This window comes from Haliaeetus leucocephalus, unplaced genomic scaffold (assembly GCF_000737465.1).
Source record: "Haliaeetus leucocephalus isolate CR32 unplaced genomic scaffold, Haliaeetus_leucocephalus-4.0 Scaffold932, whole genome shotgun sequence".
NCBI classification, from domain to species: Eukaryota; Metazoa; Chordata; class Aves; order Accipitriformes; family Accipitridae; genus Haliaeetus; species Haliaeetus leucocephalus.
In genome coordinates this window covers 1,060,266-1,080,381 of record NW_010973368.1, presented here as the reverse complement: position 1 = coordinate 1,080,381, position 20,116 = coordinate 1,060,266, and the positions used below count along the sequence as shown (strand labels likewise).

General features: G+C 38.2%; 1 protein-coding gene across 2 annotated transcripts in view; it reads left to right on the top strand.

Moving 5' to 3' along the window:
* The window catches only part of BAZ1A (bromodomain adjacent to zinc finger domain, 1A), a 65,910-nt gene that overhangs the window by 11,215 nt on the left and 34,579 nt on the right, over nucleotides 1–20,116 (top strand). For both annotated transcript variants that reach the window (XM_010583641.1, XM_010583642.1), the window contains 5 exons: nucleotides 9,077–9,220; nucleotides 15,464–15,565; nucleotides 16,796–16,883; nucleotides 18,759–18,893; nucleotides 19,563–19,665. In XM_010583641.1, coding sequence (XP_010581943.1) covers nucleotides 9,077–9,220; nucleotides 15,464–15,565; nucleotides 16,796–16,883; nucleotides 18,759–18,893; nucleotides 19,563–19,665 — 572 coding nt within the window. The remainder of the gene's footprint in view (nucleotides 1–9,076; nucleotides 9,221–15,463; nucleotides 15,566–16,795; nucleotides 16,884–18,758; nucleotides 18,894–19,562; nucleotides 19,666–20,116) is intronic.

Here is a 20,116-nt window from a genome sequence, read left to right as displayed (position 1 = left end):
GTAGGAGGAACTCAGAGAGTTTGGGAGATATTCTGTCTTCCTGTTGTTTTGGTATGTCTGGTGTCTTAACAGCCCTTATCAACCAGAAAGACATTGTGGAGAAAGCCCCCCAATGCTATGATGTGGCTTGTTCAGGCAGTCTCTGAAAATGATGCGTGCAATTTGGTAATCTAGTAGAAGCCACAAGGACATAATTCTGCTTTCTCTTTAACTTTAAGATGATGTATTGATTAAAAATTGCCAGCTTTTTTTGGCTTGTATGTGTCCAGCTTTTCTGGCCAAACTGGGGCTGTCTTTTCTCCAAAGTGGCAGCTGTGCTATGCTTTAAAACATGAGGTGCTTGGATTCCCAGTTAAAGAATTGTAGGAGTTGTGTAACAATGTTTTCCTAGTACTGCCTTCATAAAAGACAAAATTATTATTTGAAACGTTGGTCAGAAACATCATATAATATAGACAGAAAACTTAATCTCAAATTAAGTTCTGAGTTGCCAAGGAATTGAAAACAGCTGACACTATTAGTACTGTTATTTAGAATGTAAAATTGCTGTTTATGGAAAGTAATTTATTGAAAAAGGCATGGAAATTATTTGAGATTTTGTTGGGAGAGGGGAATTACAGCAGTATTTCATGTTAACCATCATCAGTTAAGATATAAAATAAGCAGCTAACGTTTTAGATCACACTTCATTGAAGCAGAGGAAAAATGTTGACCGCATCACTGGAATTGCTTCCTATGTTTGCGCTTCAGAACTGAAAGTTTAAGACCCATAACGTACTAGTTGGCCTTTTGTTTTTCTGTAAGGACTGGCATCTCCTGCAGTAACCTGTCCAGTTGTTGGTGTCCTAGTACTGTGTTGTAATATTGGTACTTGAAACCTGTGAAATTGATTTTCAACATCTTGGCATCTAAACTCAGTTAACTGAAAGTTGGGACTATGTGGTGTGGAAGGCCTACCTGAAGTAACCTCAGTGAACGGCTCAGACACACCAAATAAAACCTGCAACAGCCTCACTCACTCAGCTGTAGGACCTATTCTTTTCTGCTTGAGGTCAGCAGTGTGCTTATTTTTTTAAATTATTTTAATTTGTTGGAGGAAAACTAGATTTAAAGCATGTGTAAACAACCAGTTCTGGTTTAATCAGTGTTCTGAGTCTGGGTGCTATCACAAGAAATAATGGCTGTCTTTATTGGGGTATACAAATGAGCAGTGTGATAATTAGTTAATTAATCTATAAGCTTGCAGTCTGACTTGAGCAGTGAAGAGATCTGAGGTTTTAGGTTGGACGACTCTACTAGCTCTTCAGCTCCCCCTCTTCCGCCCTTAAAAATAGCTTATGTGATGATACCTTCCCTTCCCTGTAGAGGCTGGGGGACAACCAATTGCTGTCCATCAATTAGTATGGAACTTAAAAAGTCAACCACCTGCAGACTAAAATAGGTTGCTTAAAGGTAGTGTATAAGAAAGAAGAAATCACAGAACGTGGCAGATATAAAAAAGGAATATCTTTTTTCATTGAATTTGACCACTAGATGACACCACTGCAAAAGAATACTTGCCTAATGTCTGTGAGCAAGGAGCACCAGAATGCTTTAAGAAAATGTAGTGTTCTTAAAATGAATCTACTTACAGAAGTAGTAGACAAAGTTCTCTGTTAGGAAGATTGCTGCATCTGGTCATACATTACATAGAGGTTAAGATCCTTTCTCTGCTCTGAATGATCTGATGTTGACCATTGCCAAGCTGTAGGAAATGTAGATAATCACAGAGCAACCTTGTCTGTAAGTGAAACTTCTTTTTTTAACTCATCAATTGTTTGGCTGGTGTCCCAGTGCTTTAGGACTGTCCATAGTGGATTAACCACTGCATTAGGCCAATTAAAAGATTTGCATACTGTTTTCATCTGTAAGTCTTAACTGGGGCACAGAAAGCATGTTGCTGGTCATGACTATGCCTAGCTGATACGGAGTTAGGATGGTAGAAGATAATCGAAGATAATCCTTGTAAAAGATAAGGTTATAGCTAATTTTCCAACTTTTTCAGTCCAACTGGCAACAAGGTATTACTTGCTTTTATATATATATATATATATAGTTGTCTTCTGAGCACTAGGATAAGTTAATATAAGACCACTACATAGTAAAAGGCAAAGTGTCTTCCATGTTTAGATTCTAACAAGTTACAGTGAATTTAAATTATTTTCTAGTCCACCAACAAATTTTCTCCTTTGACATGTAGACTTCAAAGCTGACTGGATGTAGAGGCACAGGAGCTAATGTCTACAGAATCAGAAAGTTACAATGTGTTTTTGTAGTGGTAGGGCTTAAGCATAAGTTCCTACATACAAAGTTTCCTACTTTATTTTGAAAGGTGAACTTGCATTCCAGTAGCAAAGTTAGTGTGGTGCTTATGAAACAGCATAGCTGACAGTACTGGAGAGCAGCTTACCTATTCATAGAGCAAGTACAGTTTGCATTATTCCAGCATTACTGTTTAAAGATCAGTCAACTCCTAGCCCTGGAAAAATCATGTTTAAGGAATTCACTTTCCACTGCCCTTAAGTCCTTTGGGATATAAATATATTTGTATTTGTTGACTAATAAATATATTTGTATTTGACTAATGGAAGCTATGAGATGATGATATCTGGGGGAGAACCTGCAACTCCTTTCTTATAGATTGTTGAACAGCTGTTACAACTATTTTTGGGTGCTGCCAATCTCTGTTAGCTCTCATTTCTGTGCACACTCTCTACTTTTATAGTTATAAATTTAAAGACATGGGGTTTGATTTGTTTGTTTTATGACTTCTGGGTTGTTTTTTTTAATCAGTATGTCATGGTTTAACCCCAGCCAGCAACTAAGCACCATGCAGCTGCTCACTCACTCCCTGCCACCTAGTGGGATGGGGGAGAGAATCAGGGGAAAAAAAGTAAAACTCGTGGGTTGAGATAAGAGCAGTTTAATAGGACAGAAAAGAAGAAAATAATAAAGATAATAATAACAATAATAAAATTACAATAATAACAATAAAAGAATTTGAATATACAAACCAAGTGACGCACAATGCAATTGCTCACCGCTTGCCGAACGATGTCCAGTTAGTTCCTGAGCGGCGACCTGCTCCACCCCAGTCAAGTCCCCCCAGTTTGTTATATACTGGGCATGACATCACATGGTATGGAATATCCCTTTGACCAGTTTGGGTCAGCTGTCCTGGCTGTGTCCCCTCCCAACTTCTTGTGCCCCTCCAGCCTTCTTGCTGGCTGGGCATGAGAAGCTGAAAAATCCTTGACTTAGTCTAAACACTACTTAGCAACAACTGAAAACATCAGTGTGTTATCAACATTCTTCTCATACTGAACTCAAAACATAACACTGTACCAGCTACTAGGAAGAAAGTTAACTCTATCCCAGCCGAAACCAGGACACAGTACAATACTATGAAATGAAGGCTGGGCAGTCAAAAGGATGCATATACTCGTGTTACTATTAGGGCTGTCCTAAATCCACAGGAGACAGCTGATGCAGCTACTGTGTATATAGGGTTCTCTTGTCCTAAGCAAAAACATGCTTCTTACTAGTTTCTTTGAAGCATACAATCTTACCTATAACCTGACAGACAAATGAAGATGCTAAAATTCAAAACCAGCACCTCTTACTGTACTTCAGGAAGCCATTATGTGCATAAAACTTGTCTCTTTGTTGTGTGCCTTTGTTTTGTGTGTGCATTAAACTGTACCAGTTAGCTTAGTAAAAGATGTCACTTATTCCTTCAGATCTTGTCTTGCTTTTATCTCTCTAATTACTTTCAAGTGTATGAGAACTGTTAGGACAAGGATATGAGTTACTGCACTTATCTGACATTTACTACTTAAAAACTTACTAAAAGCTGACAAAACAGAATGAGGCTATAGCTTTTTGGTGGTGCTTGGTACTTGCTACTATAGCTTCTTGTATTACTCTTTGGGTTTTTTGTATTCAACTAACTTTACATACTGTTAGAAAAGGTGTGCTTTTTTAATTTTGGCATTTGAAAAACTTTTCTTTCATTTGGGTGTCTGTTTTAAAAAGTGAATTTTCTTTTGCTTCTGACTCACTGATGATTGTTTTCTTTATGTTAAAAGTTGGCCTCAAAGTTTTGCAATATTCCCCCACTGCCCCATTTGAAGCAGGCTTCTGCATCTAAGGGGTGGTTTTTGTCTGCTTATTGTAAAGCATACAGAGGCACGTTTGCAACTCACCTGGGCCTTCAAGGGATCTTGTTTTTTGGCTTGAAATGAGGACACAGCAGTGTGCCAGACTATTATTTCTATCACAGTAGTTAGTGCAAGCTAGATTAAAAGCTGTTGTGCAGAATGGTCAATTGACGGGCAGTGAGAAGTGGTCTCTCCTCTCACAGCTTATAACTCTAGCCTTGGTTGGATGTGAAGGCCTACTTGGCATTTGGAAAGGACTCCTTTGAGTAAGTGAAAGTGCTGGTAATTGTAGGGTCAAGGTTTCTGCTTGACATCCTGTGATGGCTGTTTTTGGCCCGTTACATAGTGGAGTGCAGCTTCTCTTTCTCCTAAAATTGTGGTGTTCTACTGCTTCATCCGAGGTAGATGGAGATACCTGCTTGTCCCACAGCTCATAATAACTTGTGTACGTGCCTTTGAGTTGTTGAGCTGAATGAAAGAGAAATCTGGCAAGTTATATTTACCCTTTGTTCTGGGTTTTCCCGAATCACTCTTATCTTGGACTACTGGTGAGTCTGAAGCCTGTACCATGTCTTACCCAACTACCTTGTTAGGTGTGTGGTTTCCCTGGAACAGACTTTCCTACTATCCCAGTGTTGACTTGCCTAGATGTCACTTTTCAGTTAGCAAGGATAAACTACAGAAATCACAGAACTACTCAAGAAATTACAGTGTCTCAGGGCCTCTAAATGCGGGAGGTCTGCTCCTCCTTCCTCCTCTGCTTTTGTCTGTGGCCGATATTTGCCTCTTGTACATGCTCTAGTTCTCATCAGATCCTTCAAGCAGCTCATCCGACACAAATGTACCCGGCTTTTCCTGTTGGGTTAGTTTTTTGGGAGGTGGGATTGTCAGGTAGTTGAATTCAATTTAATGGCAATCAATAAATGATACTGAGTGCCAGAGCTACAAAAAGCAAGCACCGCACCAGGTATGTGGCTGGAAGGAGGAATGGCAAGGGAAGATTTCCCCCTTTGGTGGTCTTAAACTGTTTAGTCCTCTCTGCATCTTGTGGAGCAGCAGCCTGAGGCTGCAAGTGCAGTTTGCTTTGGTACACCTTTAGCCTGCCGCTTCCTTACCGTTCTTCTGGGAGTGACAAGGTTCAGTCTGACCTTGCAGTTTTCTGCTAGTTGTGTTAGGCTGCTCTTCAAAGTACAACCCAGATTTGTTCTCCTTGACTGATGGAGTTGGGTTTCTGGAGAAACTGTGTCCTGTGCCATAGCCTCCACTCAGTGTCTCTTGTTCTTAGGCTGCTGGAGTCAGTTATGTTCTTTCACCTGTGCAGCTGACCAGCCCTACCAAAAATTCATGGAAATCAATGGAAGATCTGTTTTTTTTAATTTGAGAGAGAAGATGCGCAGTGGTGTTTTGAAAAATTACATTGGTGATACCTCCTTTGTCTTCGTGTTTAAAACTTTTGGGTTCCTGTGGTGTCCTTCTCTGTCTTCAACACCACCCCACCCCACCCCCCCCACCCCCCTTATTTAATCAAATTCTATAGGCCAAGAACTTCTTGGAATCTTTCCTATAACATAAGAGACCTCAAAGAGCTTGGTTTCTGAGCGTAGCAAAAAACAAAGCTGTGAGCATAAAGGCGATCCTTGGGACAGGTCAGGGGACTGGTACCCTGTTGTTGATAGCAGTCTGTAGTGCAGAAAGAGGTATGCAAAACTGTTTGAGTATAGGGTAATCCTTTTGCAGGTTTACTGTTCTAGCTTTTGGCTGTCAGTGTCTGAGCTAGAGTTGCTGGGACTATTGTGCAAATGTTCACGATGGCTCTATTCTCAAGTTATCCTTTTCTGAATACCTTTGGCATTCACTTAGTGTGGCTGTAAGCTTTTTCACAGTATTTATTGTTATTTGATGAAAGTGCTTCCTGACTGAGGGGGATATTAGGGTACGTATTATTTATTTAATGCTGCTGTCTTTTTAGATTGAGGCGCCCCAGTTCTTATTTTATGGGAAATAGTGAGTAAGGATGGTTTGACTTTGACATAAGCTCTTCAAAGATTTTTAAGGTATCCCTTTTAGAAAGCATTTCAAGTGGTATGCTTTGAGTGTCTTGCTTCAGCTTTCTGCTGTGCTGTTTTATGTGCCTTATATCATAAGACAAGAGTTGTAATAAGTGATCTCATGGAATGATTAGGTTACTAAGAGCAGACCTTTGTTTGCACTAGAAGCAGAGTGTCTTTGCCTCTCTTAGCCCAGGGAATTGGCTTCTACTAGCTGTGACTTGACTGTAGTGAGGCTAAAAAAAGTCTTCATTCATAGATTATTATTTCTTTACGCCAGAAGGAACAGTTGCATCACTTTCTTTAATCTCCTGTGTATCAGTAACCATTAAATTTCATTGGATTATGCTTTTATTGAGCCAGGTAATGTGTGTTTCACTTGATTCCTTCCCCAAAGATTTCTGGTAATGATTTGAATGAAGGCACAGAGGATGGAGAATCACTTGCTTTCTGTGATAGCTTATTCTATTAGCGATTCTCCCTGTTTAATAATAAAAAGATTTAAAAAAAAAAGGTAGCTGTATTGGGGATTTTACTACTTACTGAATCAAGTGTATAGAATATATAATCTCCATCCTTACAGAAGGAGATGTGATACCCTGTAAATTACAGGGCTGTCTGATAGATAAGCAGGTAAAATACTCGGTGACTAAATATTCAAGTCTTTTTGTCCAGGAGGATTGATTCGTGTGTGTCTGTTGTAGCCTCTTTGTCCTTTCATGGCATTGGGTAGAGTAGGTTGCGATTTAGCTTTCATGTGGCGGTTTTACTGTGATTGCAAATTTAGTGTGTATGTGCTCCCTCTAGTGGTCTTCAAGTAGTAAACAAATTGGAAAAAGTGTCAGTAGCCTTAAGCATTGGTGCTTTTGATTATTTTCCGTTAGAGATTAGTTTAAAAGTGTTTTTAAATTGAATTTATAAAATGTATTTCCTAGAGAGTTAAGCTGAAACAAAAATAATTCTACTAAGAAGTCTTTTTTTTAGCTGGTGATCTTTGTTGGATTTAAAAAAACAGTCTAATAATACACATTCTGCCATGCAGCCAGCTCCATATCATTTAGTATGAAGGGCAGGCTGTGATGTTCCGAATACTGGAAAACCAAGATACTGTAATGATAGACTTTTCTCTTAGGACTCGGCTGGAGTCTGGTGCTGGGCCAGACCTTAATAAGGCTTGTTGTACTTGGACTTATTTTGTGAACAGCCACTGGGCTGTCTCCATTACATACTTGGGTGCTCTTGGTTCTTTACAGAGAGCCTGTTTAGATTTGCACAGTTAATTAGCTTGGGCTCCACTCACCATGAAAACGTGTCTTCCAGCCCCAGACCAGCCAGCTTTGGAAACGGGGCTGGCTGCATTGGAATGGCAGCGTGCCTGCGGTCAGGGAGTCCAGCAGACTCAGGCTGCCTCTGCATGCAGGCAGTTCTGGTGACCCTGTGGATAATTAATCATTGGTCATATTGTTGTCTTTAGGAATATATGTAAGGATGTTACTAGTTTTTTGGTCTCTCTCTCTCTCGCCTCTCTTTTTTTTTTTTTTTTTTTTTTTTTAAACAACATACCTGTTGGAGTGTCCTGGAGCTCTCTCTCTGTTGGACAGAGGCTTGGGGAGGACAGCTACGGGCACTAACTGCGTTACTAGTCCTAGCTAAATTCACAAGCGAATATGACATAGGATACTTCAATGTTTTCAACTTCTCTCCCTCTGCCCCCCTCTTCCCCCTCCCCAATGTGTGCAGATTTTGGATAGTACTGTCTGCTTGCAGAAGGAGGTGTTTAAGAAATGTTTTGACATTTTCCTTTTTGCCAGTGTTCAGTTCAGATAGAAGAACACTTAGAATTTGTCTGTCATAGATTTGTTGGGTTTTTTGTTTGTTTGTTTTTAACTTAGGCATGATGCCACAGTAATTCAAGCCCTGTCCTTCATGTATTCTCTATTTTATTCATTTCAAGTGACTGTTTGTTGCTCAGAGAAGAGAATTATTATGTGTTCTTTCTCCTCCTACCCTTTGAGCTTTTAGTGGTAGTATGTGACAGCATCCATTGCCTGCAACAGTTAATTTTCATGAAGCAGACAAGGCTCTAGGAGGTTAAACTAAAAAATATGAACCGTGGAACTCCAGAAAGGGGTGAAAGTTAGTGGTTAAGAACCAGCTATAATACAGTTACACAGCATGAAGTGTTGATTAATTATACTTTTTAATATGTAGTTAATTCTGCCTTTTATAACTAGCATTCAGGATGGCAAAGGGATAGACTTGTTTTGTCAATTGTGTGCATGCCAGATGGAGCCTTAATATGTGTCAGCAGATAAATGGGCCATTATTAAGATTAGATGCATAATGATCATTTCAGCCTTGTTTATTTAGGTCATCGACAGTGGTAGATGATGATCTCTTTTATAAGCAAAAATACTTTGGGATCTGAAAATCTTTTGCTTTTCTTAGACTGCTATCAAAATAAATGTAAAAGGTTTGGTGTCTGGTTTTAAAGTAACACATTAAGTTAACTTTTTAGTTTACTTAAGTGAGAACTGAAACAAAAAAATTTACAACCACAAATAATTCTACCAGTGGCTTGATTTGTTGTCCTGAGTAGTGAAGCTGATAGCTGTGTAAGCAGATGAATTTGTTCATTTATTAGATGGAACTCATGAAATTAATAGCTTGCCTAGTATTTCAGTGCATGGATTTTAGGTATTTACTTATTTAATAGACAATACAATGTTGAGTTATATATGTATTCTTAAAATAACATCTGCTACAACTTTAGACTCCTTGCACTACTAAAAAACTTTGACAGTAATAAATATCTGTGTTTTGTTTCAGGTTGCAGTGTAAGATTTTGGAAGTCATAGCTCCAGCCCATCACAATGGAATGGCAAATGGCCATGCCAGCAGCGCTGATGCAGACACAATTGTCATCAGCGACAGTGACGACTCAGAAACGCACAATAGCTCTGCACAAAATGGGTAAATGATACTTTTACAGTATAAAGCATTTGGGCTGGGTGGAAATGAGACTAAAGCAGATGTGGCAGGGTCTGACCAAAACAAATTACTTGATCTCTATGGATTGTGAGCGTTCAGCCAGCTGAAGGTGACAAGCTGAATGTTCACAGGTGCCAGTTATGTTATGTGTAATCCACCAGAGAACTGTGCATTATGAGAAATGAAGTACCTACAGAATAATCATTGTTAATCTGTTTGGAATAACAGTGTTTCTGTTGAGGGATGGTGGAAGAGCCATGTATCCCTATCACCAGTCCTCTCTGTGTTGCAAAACCTGTGCTGCTATAGCTTGGAAAATGCAGTCATGTTCTGCATTTCTACAGTCTGGTACTACTTAGGATGATGTATTACTTCACTTCCATCATAGGGCTCAGAGTTGAGAATGCCTTATCATAAGAGGACATGCTCTTACTGGAACTTTCTGAAAAGTGTTTCCGGAGACTTAGTATGTTTGCATCCAAAAATATAAAAATGTACAAAGCTTTCTTCATTATGCATGTGTCCATATAAATATATACTGTTGTATTTAATGGATTTGATTATGATTTTAGGTGCAGTGAAACAGCATATGTCTTGTCTTAAGGAACTGCCTCTAGGCTGGAGTAGCTTAGTAACATTGAATAAGAGAGCTTCCTGGCTATAATTCTGGTGTTTAATTTGGAGTATCCCTTTACTGACCAGTAATTGAGCTTATATATGCAGCTTATCCTAGCAGTATAATGAGAAGACAGATTTCTGTGCTTCACAAGCACAATGTTGATGAAAGAAGAGGGTTTGAAGTGGGTCTGTATCTTGTATCGAGCAACATACAGGCTTTACATGAACTGTCATTGACTTTGAGATGTCATGTGGATGTAGAAGTTATTCTCATTAATTGCTGCATGAGGACTTCCATGTTCTGACATGCCTTGAATAAGAAGGGTGGTGCTCCTCACTTGGCTAAGAAAATAACATGGGATAAATAATTTTTAAAATTCTCTGCTGTCTCTTGAAGGCAGTGACCAAGTTGTTCATGAAGAGGTCCTACATCTTTGAGAAAATACATGCATTTTCTGTGTTCCACAAGGCATATGGCATTTGAAAGGAGGTTATTATTGGAATTATGCAAGCGTGCACAGAGCTGACTGTAGGATTGATCCCTTTATATTGCTGTCACTTCCACGCACGCAGAGCTGGTAGTAAGACTGAGTCTTACACTCCCAGTCTGTGGTTCTCCCCAGCAGATTACTTATTTTGACAATGCAGAGAAGGGAGGGAAAATAATTTATTTCTCTTAGAAACAGAAATCTTATGAGAATATACAAATTTTTGAAGCACTGTTCTGTGGCATACCTCACAAACATTTATGCTACAAGCTTAATTTGCAAACCTCTTATGGAGGAGGTAAATTGCAGTTTACTTCCAGTAAATGCTTACTGGAAGTTTTAAGTGAGCCTTTTTATAACAAATGCAAGAATGTAATAATGCTTCAGTTAGTTTCTGGGTATATGCAAACTCAGAAAGTATTATTTACTGTACCTGTAAAACCTATCTGAAAGTAGAGCATTGTTGTCAGTTTTTGTATATTGGCATCTAAGATTCTTCATACCCTTACTCATAACAATAAGAAATCCCACTGACATCATTTTGCAGACCTAATCCTTCAGGGAGTATGTTTTGCTGTTTATGGAGAAACTTGGATGTGGAAAGTATGGATGTTATTTGCCTTGGGACCAATGTCAAGTTGATATGCGCAGAACCACAGTTCTGCCTCCGTCTGCACACAGATCTCCAGGTTTTGAGACCCAGCCTCCGTGCAAAGCTGCAGTACCGTTAAACAATGGTACAGCAGATGCTCCGTGTGTTTGTGCGAGAGGGGGAGGGGAGCACAGCACAGATTGATGGGCCATCTGCAAATATTTTTCCTAAAGAATCTGTAAGGCTAGAGAATCTTAACTGAAAATAGATGTCATTAGAGATCCCAACCTTTCTCTGACCCTGCTTCTGTCTGTGTGGGGCAGAAATAGCCACATGTTCTGTACGAGTGTTCCTGCTGACCTTTTTTATTGTGTTCTGCAGTAAAAGCTGAGGTTGTACAGGGAGAAAGAGGCCAGGACGCCTTTGCCCCTGCACTCCCTCAGAAAAACAGGCTGCCGTGTAAGGCCTGGGTTACAAAGGTAGCAATCTTCTGAGATCTTAAACTGTTGATACTATGCCCTGGGACCCTCTAGTACTGTAGAATAGTGATCATCACAGAATAGCAGCATTCATACCTTAAACTGCTAGACTTAGGGGTAAGGTTGAACTCTTGCATTCACTTTAGCACTCAGCAGCAGTCCAGAGATTGAGGGGCTTGTGCTGCCAAATACTTACAATACTAGCTGCAGCTTAATTCATGGCATTCCTCCTGCCAGGGCTATGAATAATGTGAACCATCAACCATATCAGAAATACTAGAAGAAAATTCCTTCTTGGCTTGCTGGCTGGTTCGTGGCAGAAATTTGGATGTTTATTCAATTTGAAGTGAAGTATCATCTTTATTTTGGGGAAGCGTTAATTGTTTCTGCAAATTTTGGGATGCAACCAGAGGTAACAAAGTTTTTTGAAAGAATGCCAGTGGAAGTTTACATCCAGATTTTTTTGCCATCTTCAACCTAGTTTTCCGCCTCTACTTGGAGAAGCAATTATGAACAGGATATGTCAAAAGGTGCAGCCATAGCTTCTCATTACAGCTATACAATGTCTTCAGTAGAACAAATCTTTCCTAATTTTTCTTATTTTTCCTCTTTTCTTTCTTCCTCTCTCATCCTTCCATCCCTTGAATCTACTAATAATGATGGTAGGTCTTAGTCTTCTTTGTATTGTAAGGAAAGACCAAAGTACTGGATCAAAGGCAGCTTAAGACCTTCACCAAAATGTTCAAAGTCAGGATTTTGTTGTGAAGTGCTGTTGTCTTGTCCCTAGAGCAGTATAACTCCTTGTTGAAGTTTTGGTCAGATTCCAGAAAATATTTGCCGTTCCAAATGGGCAATTGTAATTGCTCAGTATAGAGTAGCTTGTCAGTGGCAACCTTCAAATGTGTGCAGAGGCCAGCTTTTCTACCAGGATGAATATACTGACGGGTTACCTCTGTGTAAGGCTTGCACTGGAGCATAAGGAGACCATAAATGATTGTGTTACTTGGCTAGCATTCTTCAAGGGACGTTTTTCTGTTCCCACACTTAATCAAAGACAAGCAGAAAAGCCACTGTCTCTTTTTGGAAAAGCAGGACAGCATTCATTTTAGGTACACTCCTGATGCTCTAACCCTCAATATTTTCTGTGCAATTTTTCTAGTTCAATGATACTGCAAGATATAGGTAGCTTCAGCAGGACTCGGACCAGATAGTATAGATAGTCATGTCCTGGACAAGGTAACTCAGAAGAACAAGATCTCAGAACTTTCTTGGTAAAGCTACCTTAAGACCATGCTGTCTGAATATAGTACAGCAGAACTGTAAGCAGAAATTTATATCCAGGTCATGTGGTCACCGTGCCAAAGTAACTGAAGGGCTGGTGAGATTATTATCTGTCAGTGGTTCAGAATAACCTCATTCAAAAAATGCAAGACTCTGCCAGGTGTCAGGCATGTTTACTTGAGTGCAAGAGAAACTAGTACAATATGGGTAAGTCAGTTCCAGATTTCTCCTAGTAAGTTACAAGATATTCTGTATTCTATTCTCTGGATCTGGTGGTCTCTCAGAGCTGTCCTGTGAAGACTTGCTGTAGGGGATCTCTGCTACAAAATGGGTCTAACATTTGCTAACTCTTACGTGTTTTATAGAATGGTTTATAAAGTAAAATATAACAAAAAAAAATTATTATTACTTCTATGCCAAAGCGACTAGATAATCTGTATAATTTTTAAAGCTTTCTACATGTACTGAATGACCTTTTTCTTCCTCTTTTGCACTAAACAAAATTTTTACTTTAAATTTGGTTTTATGGAGGAATAAGTTAACTTCTTAGGATAATCATTGGAAACTGAGAGACTAAGCAGAAAAAACTTAGTGTGTTTGGAAATTAGGTTGGGGCTATTATGTGTGATCCACTAAAGGTGAGAGAAGGACTAACTCAAACTAAAAAGTAAAGGTTAACGATACAAGAGTTAACCATTTGATTATTCTTTGGGCCCTGCTTTTGATTACAGACAGTATTGGAGCTTAGAATCTATTAAAAATGTATAAATAAGCTAATATACTTTTGGTATGACATTGGCACTCTGCCTTTTGTTTTGTATCTGAACACTAATGTGTTTTGGGTCCTGTAGCTTGTTAGACTAAAGGGCTGGAAATGCAGGGGTGTATGGTGAGGGAACAAGTTTATACTTGATCCTATGCAGAAATTCCTAGCAACAGCCTTCATTACTTTAGCTTTCTTATCTGGAGACCGAAGATGATGATGGAAGACCAAGTCATGGTATGACCAAAATACTAACCCTCTTTTAACAAACTTAAAATTATAGACAGAGATGTTAAAATCTTGCCAGTGGGTATACTGCATTGCTATGTTTATACAGTTTATCACTGTTTTGCTAATATGACTATCAGGGTGTTTTGTGTTTTTTGGGTTTTTTTTTTTATTTTCTTAGATTGGGGATGGTCTGAGTGACTCAGCTTGAGACTTTAACTTGGATAGCATCATGCAAGGCAGACCGTGTATGTCATAATGCTTACCTGTAGGTCCAGCAGACACGTTGCTGTTTCCAAGTCTAAATCTTCTTTTCTGTCCTTTCACTTGTTTTTAACTGTGTTGATCATTTAATCATTGTAAACTATTTTTCTCCAGAAATTTGCAAATTATTCTCATCTAAAATGACACCAAGTGTGGATAAGTACTGTTTCTTTTACACTTCATTTGTATGAATTAATGTATTTATTATTAGGCATCTGAATGTTGCATTTCTTTGGACTTCTGTTTCAGAGTTAGTGGTAGGGGGAAAGAGGAATTGGAGCAAATTTCATACTCAAAAACCTTGCAAAGTACAGTTCACTACATATTGTGTGTGCTCTTCATAGGGGTAAAGAATAGCAAGTGGTATATTGATTTATTTTGTTTTGTCAAAGACTCCACCTTCAAGCATTTTGTAAATGCCAGAAGGACTGACAATGATGATGAAATGCATAGCTGTAAATCTCCTAGTTCATCCATGTAATTTCTTTACCTTCCCTTACTGATGAAATAAGACGATGGTTGGATTCTTCCTGATAAAGCAGTATGACTTCTGATGACAAATTACCACCCTAGGAGAATTTAGTTCTGTTGTTCAATAGCAAAATGCAACATTATTTAAAGCAAATCTCAGTAGTTTAACTCTGTTCATGAAGTCTGTCCATAAATACACCACACTATTTAAAGTATGTTGTCTATGGCAAAACCCCTCCCTTTGTTTTTTAAAGGAATTTTTGTTTTGGTAGCACACCAGACCTGGGTGGTTACTCTCCTAGGAAGAGGTGTTAAGAGAACAGTGAAGTTATGTTAAAAATGAAGAAATATTTTCCATAGGGGAAAAAAATCTAGTTCTCTGTAGCTGATAGCTGTAAAAGGGAAGTACACTTTGGGGGAAAAAAAATGTAGCTTGATAAGCATTTATTTTAAAGTGTAGATGCATTGCCTTATGATTCCTGCTATTTTCAGAACATTGTTGGTGAGTGTGTTTTTTCTAAATTGATATTTCAGAAAAATATTTTACCTATTTTTTATTCGAGACGTGATCTGTAGCTCTATGGGTACTATTTTTATTCATTTTATATAACTCTGTCTTTTGGACTCCTTCCTCATCATCTTTTTCTCCTTTTTCCTGCCTTTCTGTTGCCATCATGAGTACTGAGAGTATTAAGGAGACGATTTTTTGAGGGATAGGGATGTATTATTACTTGTTTTCCTCTTTGCTCTTCCTTCCCTTCTCATCTTCCATCTCCCTGCTAAGAAAATGAACATTCCTGATCCCTTTTCCTGTTCCTTGCAGGAACTGGCTTTGATGCAGATCTAAATCTAGTGGCAAGAAAGTTGGCAGAAGTGAATAGGTCCTCTTTGGTACCAGTGGAAGTTACAGCCTGTGTTAAATATGGCTGGGTATTTTCAAGAGGTCCATTGTGTATGCATATAAATATATTAAATGTGTACAATACAAGACTGATGTTTTGTGATTGTAGTTAACATTTTAATTTTTTAAATTTATTTTAGGGAGAAGAAAGCCATAATTGATCCTTCTTTGTTCAAATACAAAGTCCAACCTATTAAAAAAGACCTATATGAAACTGTTATTGTTAAAGCATCTCAACTAAGGTAAAAATTAGTATATGAAAGTTAAAACTGTACTTTATAACTGAGTTGTGTAAGTCACTGTAAGATGTTTTTGATAGAAAATGGCATTTTAAATTAGTGTGTTAGAACTACTAGTTAGAGGCACTGTAACAAAATACTGTGTTTCACAGGCTTTCTGTAGCAAGGGTTCCAAGCTTCACTAGTATTAACACAGATACCCACTCCTTACAAGTCTCTGCTTTCGCTGGCACACAGATGAGACCTGCTGTTGCTTCTGATACCTGTGCCTACTGCTGTGACTGATGGAGTAGGTGAAACCTATTCTGTAATATTGATGAACTATTGGCATTGTGAGCTCTCTCTCTGTGTGGTAGCATTACTGGTTCGAAGTGTTGGAGCAGACACCGGCAATCAGACTGCCTTACTGCTTTAAAATAGAAAGCCACAGAGAGTTTTTGCTTCTTAAAGAACATGATTTTGTCTAGAATTTAGTTAAAACATTTTTCGTAGAGTAGATGGTGCATCAAAACTTTATAAACTGTATACTTTGAAAAAAAAAACTTCTGTAATTTCAAGTAATTTAGTTCCAGCATGGATCGAGGTTAGTTTTTTCATTAACTGCTCCTGTGTACTTGGTTTTCTTCTTGCCATGAAGTAGTGCGGGTTCCCTGGGATGCCAGGAAGCTTTTAGAGTGCACACTGTCCTATAGCGAGGAGTGCCACAGCCTGATCAAGCAGGGTGTGAATTCACTCCTCTCACTTGTTGGCTTGACACTTCTGTGCCTTACCTCCCTGTCTGAGAGGTGTGAATGCTGCTTTCCTGCTGTCCTTGTTTGTTTTCACCCTCATCTGAAACAACAGGACTTTAGCTTTATTTGGGGATTTTAAAAGGTACTGTGATAGAAAGGAATGTTAGGGGGATCTAGCAGGGATGAATAGACTGTGGAGTTTGCCTGTATGTGTGTATAAAAGGGGACATGCCAGGATCTTCAGGACAAAAATTACAGATGCATAAAACAACTGTTTAAGTATTACTTGGGTTTTGTTTTGTTCATAAGGAAATTCTTAACTGAATTGTGGTTGCAAAGAATGCCTGTTAGTTACAATAGTAAGGGTGTAATTTATAATTAAGAAAATGAGAAAAAAGGTCAATCATATTATCTGTTACGTGTTCTTGCACATATTGTCCGCTGTACTTAAACAGTAATTATAGGTCTTAGTTGCTAATGCTACCTTTCTTTCCTAATACAGCCGGAGGAAACATCTCTTTTCTCGTGATAGACTTAAACTTTTTCTGAAACAACACTGTGAACCGCATGATGGAGTCATTAAAACTAAGGTAAATAAGAAGGAATAATTTGTGGGATAAAATATTGACCTACTCAGTCTTTTTCTTGCTCGTCTCTACTAGCTGCTCAGAGCTGCTTTTTTAAACTACATCAAGCTTAGCTTTTTGTAAGTGTAATATATTGAGTTAGTATTTGGCTTTTCCAAAATAAAATGATGAATACTGCAACTTTTTCTGTAAAAACAGGTTTCTGTTAACTTTTGCTTGTAAACAAGGTGGTATTTTTTCTGTAGATGAAGCAGAGTTTAATTCTCTAATTTCTTCTTTAACTACTAGTTTAGAAAAGTCCCCAAAATAAAAATGGGAGCTTTTACCCAGAAAAATGTTATTCATTAAAATGTAATATATTTTTGCTTAGTCAAACACATGAGTTGTTTTCATTCTTCAAGGTATGCAGCTGGTATTTCTGAGTTAAACAGAAATTAACTATTTCTGGTTTGGTACAGTAACCTAATACTATTCTGTTGTAATGCATTTAGCTGGAAACTATCTTATTGTAGATTGGATTCAGTCTCTATAGTTCTTCAGTGAGACAGAAGTACCAAAGAGTTCAGGTGGCTGGAATGGGCTTTTGATGAGCCCTTAGATGTTGAAGATGCATATCTTTGTTCATCTTACATGGAGATATATGGTGGTACTTAGTACAAGTTCAGACTAAAGTTCACATCTTAGTCTGTGCAGGATGGCTGTGCAGAGAATTTCTGTTTCCTGGTGCTCAAGGAATTGAGCAGTTGTTCCCACACTTACGAAGTAAGCAGCAATTTCCCTTGCCTTGCTTGCTGTACCACAGGAGATCCTGGACTCTTTCACTGTGTATTGCAGCCTTGATCCTGACATCCTTCTTCTCTTCATTGTGTTTTTAGAAAGGAGCATGTTAGTTTATTATGTTTTGTATTTTGTGTGTGTGTTTAAGAGAAATCCTCATACAGCTGTGTAACTGCTCGTTCTGCACAGGAAAGCTCTGAGAGATGAGAGCATCAATGAGAATCTTGCCTCTGAATGTTGTGGAAAATAACAAAGGCAACTAATTTCTAAATAAGCTTCTAACTTTAAAGTCTGTCTCTTTTAAAAAAATGGAAATAGAAGAAAATAACACTGAAAGGGATAAACCACCCCCTTCCTTGGGCTTGTTAGTGATCATGTTGTCTTTGATGTGATACAGTGCGCTGGGTCTAGTGATCTATTAGCAGTACTTTCTGGTGCCTCAGGAAGGTTGTAATACTCTGTATATGTGTGCATTTGTCATCTTCTCTTTGTCTGAGCTTTTTGTGGAGTGGCTACTTGTTCCCTTGCTGATTGCCTTGCGTTTCAGCAGTTATATGAACATGTCCTGTTTGGAGTGTCTCCTTTGTATCCTCATCTGTATCAGTTGATAAGGGCAGACTTCCTGAAGTCACCAGGTTGAGAAAGCCGACTTGAAAAGAAACTTTGACAATTCAGAATGAGAAAAGTCATAAATTTTCTTCTCCTCCAGAAATATTTAAGTAGATAGAGGATTATGTCATTCTTAAGTAAATTAATTTTCCGGCTTTCTCTGTCAAAAGTCATTCTCCATACATTTCAGTAACTTGCTAGGAAGACTGTGTCCAGCTGTGCTTGCTAAAAGGCATCTAAAGAAATAAAAGCTTACGAAATGAGACCAAATTCTATTTTCAGATGTGTGCTGCTTACGTTACTATCCACTTGGTGGATTAACTCTACACTTACACTATTTCAGAGTTTTATTTCTTATTCTAAGCTAACCAGTTGTGAATCTAGTTACTTTTATTGTCTTTTTTTTGTGATTTAATGATTCATTAATTAGCTTGTATTTATGAAAAGGTAAGAATTTCACAATGAATACCTGTTTTCATCTTTCTTATTAAGGCAACATCAATTGCAAAATACAATCTAGCAGAACAAAATTTCTCCTACTTCTTTCCTGATGACCCACCCACATTTATCTTCAGTCCCGCAAGCAGACGGCGAGGGAGACCTCCAAAGAGGGCATCTTCTAGTCTTGTAAGTAATAGCATTTTTAACTCCAGATGAAGACATATCAGCATAGTCTTTAAGTTCTTCCATTTTCCGTGAACTTTCAGAACAGTTGGAATGCAAGGTTGATGATGTGCTTTTTTACTTTGAGGATGAATTGGGATATATTACATAATTGCTATTAAAGTAGATTGTTTTATAGTTAAGCTGGTAAAAGGGACCATGCTCAGTGTTATCTTCTTATTTCTGTGATCCCACCAAGAAACTAGCATTTCAGTGTGTTATGAAGGCGCATAGAGTACTTGTCCCTTCTGAGAATGATTAATAAATAATTTGCTAAAAACCTTTAACTTGTACTCTTAGATACAATTATGTCACTTGCCCTCAGATACAGTTATGTCACTTGCCTGTGTTTAAACACAGCGAAGCTTGGTGCTCTAAACTACTTTATTTAAAAAGAAAGCTGGAAGAAGAAGTTTTGGTTTTTCTCCCTGTCCTGTCTGCCATCACCCCACCCCAACTATTACACCGGATCTCTGAGGACTTAGTATGTTTGTGGGAAACTCTTACAGCCTGTTTTTATTCTTGTTTTAGAGAACTGTTGAAAAATTTGGAATATCTGTTGCTAGTCATTTCACTGTAGATATTACGTTCTTTTTTTTTTTTTTTCTGCTCCCCCTCTGAATTCTCTGTCAGGAGGACGATATTACTGCTAAACAAAATACCCAAGGAAACAAAAGTAAAGTAGCAAAGGAAAAGACAAGGTTCCAGAAGCAAAAAGAAGATATGCAGGCCATGGGTAAGTTGAGGTTTAGTCGTGTGACTAGTAGAACCAGTTTTTGTAGCTCTGAGAGCAGGCCATAATTAGAGTATTTTTGGGGTTGTTCCTTTCAAAGGGAAGGTGTACTAAGAGTGTAGCACCACAGCACTATTGCGAAGTGCTCCTTTCGGTGGTTAGAATGGTTGTTTCCTGAATTTTTTTTTTTTTTTTTTTTTTTACTCTAAACTGGGGAAATGTAGGAAACTTGCAGTTGGGTTGTGTTGATTTCTATCTCAGATAAATAAAGAGCAAAATAAATTTTTGCAGAAGTTTGATTTGTGAAGTCATGTGTAAGTTTTACCAGCTGAAACATGAACATTTGACACAAATCAATCTGTTGTATGAGGAAAATCTGTAAATGGAGAAACTATCTCAAAATTTAGAAGAATTGTAATGCTTTCTAAACCTGTAATAATCTTTAAGAAAATCT